Source organism: Montipora foliosa, chromosome 8 (genome assembly GCF_036669935.1).
Source record: "Montipora foliosa isolate CH-2021 chromosome 8, ASM3666993v2, whole genome shotgun sequence".
Classification (NCBI taxonomy): domain Eukaryota; kingdom Metazoa; phylum Cnidaria; class Anthozoa; order Scleractinia; family Acroporidae; genus Montipora; species Montipora foliosa.
The window spans coordinates 45,456,049-45,459,831 of NC_090876.1; the positions used below are offsets into that span (position 1 = coordinate 45,456,049).

The window sequence follows — 3,783 nt, forward strand, 5'->3', positions numbered from 1 at the left end:
ATATCTTTAAACTTTGCAGAAAGTTGTATCTTTGCGTGTTGATCAAAATTCGATAATAGAACATTAAGGTCACCAAGCTGGTTTTTTAGTTACAAGCACTTATAGCCAACATTAAGGGTGTTCAGTTTTAACAGCTGAACTTTCGCTATGGTAACCTGTTATGACAATGGACTAAAGGTATAACAATGGTTTCAGCATTCTAATAAAGAAGTTTGTCATTTATGTACGTTATGGGACACCAAGTGTTGCAATATTTCTAAGCATCTACGATCATAAAATAGAAAACTCGATTGCTCTATTGTACCTTATTTAAGACAACAACATATTATGTCCGCAGACTTAACTTCTTCTGTCTTTAATGAAGGTTAAATATTTTGTTTGGTCTCATACCCTGGATACCAGCAGCAACTCAATGATCATCGCAAAGACAGCTGCATGAAGTAAGGAGCTCTTGGAGTGCTTGAATAAAAGTTGCCTTTCGTGAGAGCGGGCCTTCAAAGTGACGTTAAATTGGTTACACATCGACCTTACATTCTAACATTGGCTTTTGTCTTTTTTAGAGCCCATCCCAGTTGTGCCTCACCAGGGGTTCCTTGAAGACCACCAGCAATTGCTGCATCGGATTGGTAATCAGAGCAGATAGGTTTTTGGCTCTGTCCCTTTACAGACGTGGCAATTGACGCCCACCGTCGGCGGATTGTGTCATACACGGATTTTTTCTCTTGTAGCAGGACATGACGCCCGGTATCCATGTGACCATCAGCCTTTTGTAGCGTGCTAAACGTTTGGATGCATGCTGGTTCCATACATGGGAACGTGGCGACCAGGTTAAGAGGATCTTTAGTTCCAGCCCCTGCCTGTCTTCTCTGCGTTGTAATAATGGATTCTTGTGACCATTCACCCACTCTCCTCAGCCCTGACGTATCTTGTGTATACGTAAAAATTGAATTAGGTATCTTTTGACCTGCCCCAATGCCATAGGCTTGCCAGACTGTGATAATGTCTCTCTTAAAGGAGAAGTTGTTGTACTTTGTGATATTTGGAATCTTGTTAGAAGCAACTTTTGTAGACATCTGAGAGGGATCTACTGTGCACACTGCTACTCGAGTTCCTGTGATGCTGGGGGGTGATTCAAGTGCATTCTTTACATCTTGGGCTGTCTGTATGTCGTTATTCTCTGCCACATAATTCCTCAGACGCTGCTTGCACGGAGCTATTCGTCGGTCACATAGATCTTTGCCCGCCAGTGGATCAGAAAAATCGTACCTAACAACCTCTATTCCACTACGCTTACTGGTGGAATTTATTGTGGACAACAGGGCGGAATTGTGATAGCATCCTGCATTGTCACTTCTTAGTATTGCTCTTTTCACGGAAGGATGCGTTTCTTTGACGGTGCCTAGAACCTCTTCAAGAATGCAACAAACATAAAACCAATCCTGTTTACAACTGTCAAATACGGCTATGTAAGCGTGGATTTGGTATTCGCATTCGGTTGGCTTGCAATTGGAGTGGTCAGATGAATGAACAACTGCTGAAAAATGCCAATTCATTCCTCTCTTGCCAAAAAACTCTGACTGTGTTTCTCTGTATTTCATAGCAAGAAGCTTCATGGCCCAGTCATTGATGACTAAAATGGTTTCACTATTCAGAGCATTCAAAGCATCCTGCGATATCTTGCTAAAATGGTCGAAGCAAATGGGATTTCCACGCCTCAACTTCTGTTACGTGATGTTCCCATTCCCACCTTGCTCTTTCCCTTTGCTCTTCTGTCAAACTTATGTCGTTGTTCTCCACTTTCTCTTTAATGCTATTCAGGATTTCTTTAATGCTTTGGCATTGTAAACATACCAGGTCGTGCTCATGGTTGCAAGGGCTGCAAAACTGGTCTTGGCCAGGATCTGATAGGGCAAACTGGATGCAGTGATCAGGACAATGTTCATGGGGACCCAAATTACATTTATAATCACACTTAAGGTATTTCTTTCCTGCTCTTAGTCGTTGGGCAGTTTCTCTTCCCCAAGTAGCTCCTGCACCATTAGTTGCTAGCGTTTCAGCAAGCCTCTCTAGTGTTTCAAAGGCCTCAATCCCAGCTGTCGATGTATTGTCCAGACCTTGGAGGGACTTTTGCCTCGAAGCACTGCAACATTCCATGATTCTTAAACAAGTGCGCTCGTTCAGGGGTTCTTTGCCTTCCTGTTTGCATTCTTGTTGATACAAATGAATGATTTTGGTTGTTGTCATCGTCGGCACAACTGCTGGTATGGGTAGAGTTACTCCAGAGTTCAGCTTCAGCTTTTTAGTACCAAAGGCAACATCTTGTAGAAATGTGGATCTTGAAATAAAGAGAATGATTTCCCTGACTTTGTCCATGTCTAGACGACATCAAAACAGCTTCTCGGGCACCTTTGTTTCACCAGCACCTATTCCGCTGGCATGCTTTCTGGAATTTTCTATTTGTTGTCTGGAGATGTCAGGAATAAGTTCCTGAAGTTCTGTTTGGCTGTACTTGTCACATATTAGTGAAAGTATTTGAATCCGTGTAGATCTATTTTCAGACTCGTTGTACGCCGCTACTATGGCTTCTACCCCAGCATCAAGGACTAAAGTATTCTTAGGTCTCTCGTGTGACAGCTGATAGTTGATAGCTGATTGCCACAGAGGTCCTTCTTGTGAAGGTGCGACCGTACGCAAAACAAGAGTAATAGCTTCCTCTACTTTCTTTGTGTACTGTCTCTTTGTTTTCTCAGACGTTTCATTCCAATCGTAATCAATGTACTGCAAAAAAGGTTGGAAACTGACCTCTGAAATGCTAGTAAGAGCATTATTCAAGATTGCAAGATGTTTGCGTTGAAGTTCACCCTCTGGCAAGTAGACACTGACGTTTTCTTCTTGGGATGAAATGCTTCTTGCTGAAACGAGCGAATCCAAGGATACACGGGTATCACAAGCTTCCTGTCTCCTCACTCGAGATTGTCTGGGAACAGATTTGAATGTTGACCCTGTAAGTGGCAATTCATGGGGCTTTGCGTCTTGATCAAGTGATTCCCTGCAAGTTCTGCAGATCACTGCAAAAAGAAGATTATTTGTCAGACATTGACTCATTCTTACTAAACTTCAAAAAGTGCAAAGTGACCACCTGAAAGATTATGACGTACAAAGCCTTGAGAAATACCCCACAAGCAATCTCTGCACCTTTCTCCAGTTTCTCTTTTTTATTGACTCGAGTAGATAGCTTGATTGCAGGCTATGGGTTGACTTATTATTACCTGAGCCAATTGCAACAGTAACACGTGTCTGCTCGTATATTTTACACGCCATCTCTTTGTTTATGCGACGAGGGTTTTTCTTTAGCTTGCTTGCGATTCTCTTTAGTCTTGAGGATTCCACATCGTGGTGGTTAGGATGACAACAGTAGAACAAATATATACATGTATGTATTTTTTGGCTTTCAATCTGGTGTATCTTTGAACAAAGCTGGTTCAACAATAATCAGCATTTGTTTGGTTCATTACCTTCACTTGGTACATAGTAGTGTACTTGGCACGATGTTTGGGACATATGGTCAACTTTATAACGTCATTACCGCCAAAGGGAATTCCTGCAAGGTTGAGAATGAGTTCCCACTCGGCGATAGCAGCAACCTCAGCTTTCGGAATGAAAAGAAGCACAGCAGTACTTACGGCCAATTCAAATGAGCCGAGAAACCAGCCTAGTAAGTTGGCTCGTTTAGCGAGATGAATTTTGACCACTGTTTTTTGGGAAATCGGGTTTTAGCTTGAT

General features: G+C 42.3%; 1 protein-coding gene across 1 annotated transcript; it reads right to left on the minus strand.

Moving 5' to 3' along the window:
• Positions 1–527: 527 nt before the first annotated feature.
• On the minus strand, positions 528–1,628 carry LOC137968876 (uncharacterized). The gene has a single exon (XM_068815347.1). It carries the CDS (start codon positions 1,611–1,613, stop codon positions 528–530), a length of 1,086 nt encoding a protein of 361 aa, XP_068671448.1. The 5' UTR covers positions 1,614–1,628.
• Between the last annotated feature and the right edge of the window lie 2,155 nt (positions 1,629–3,783).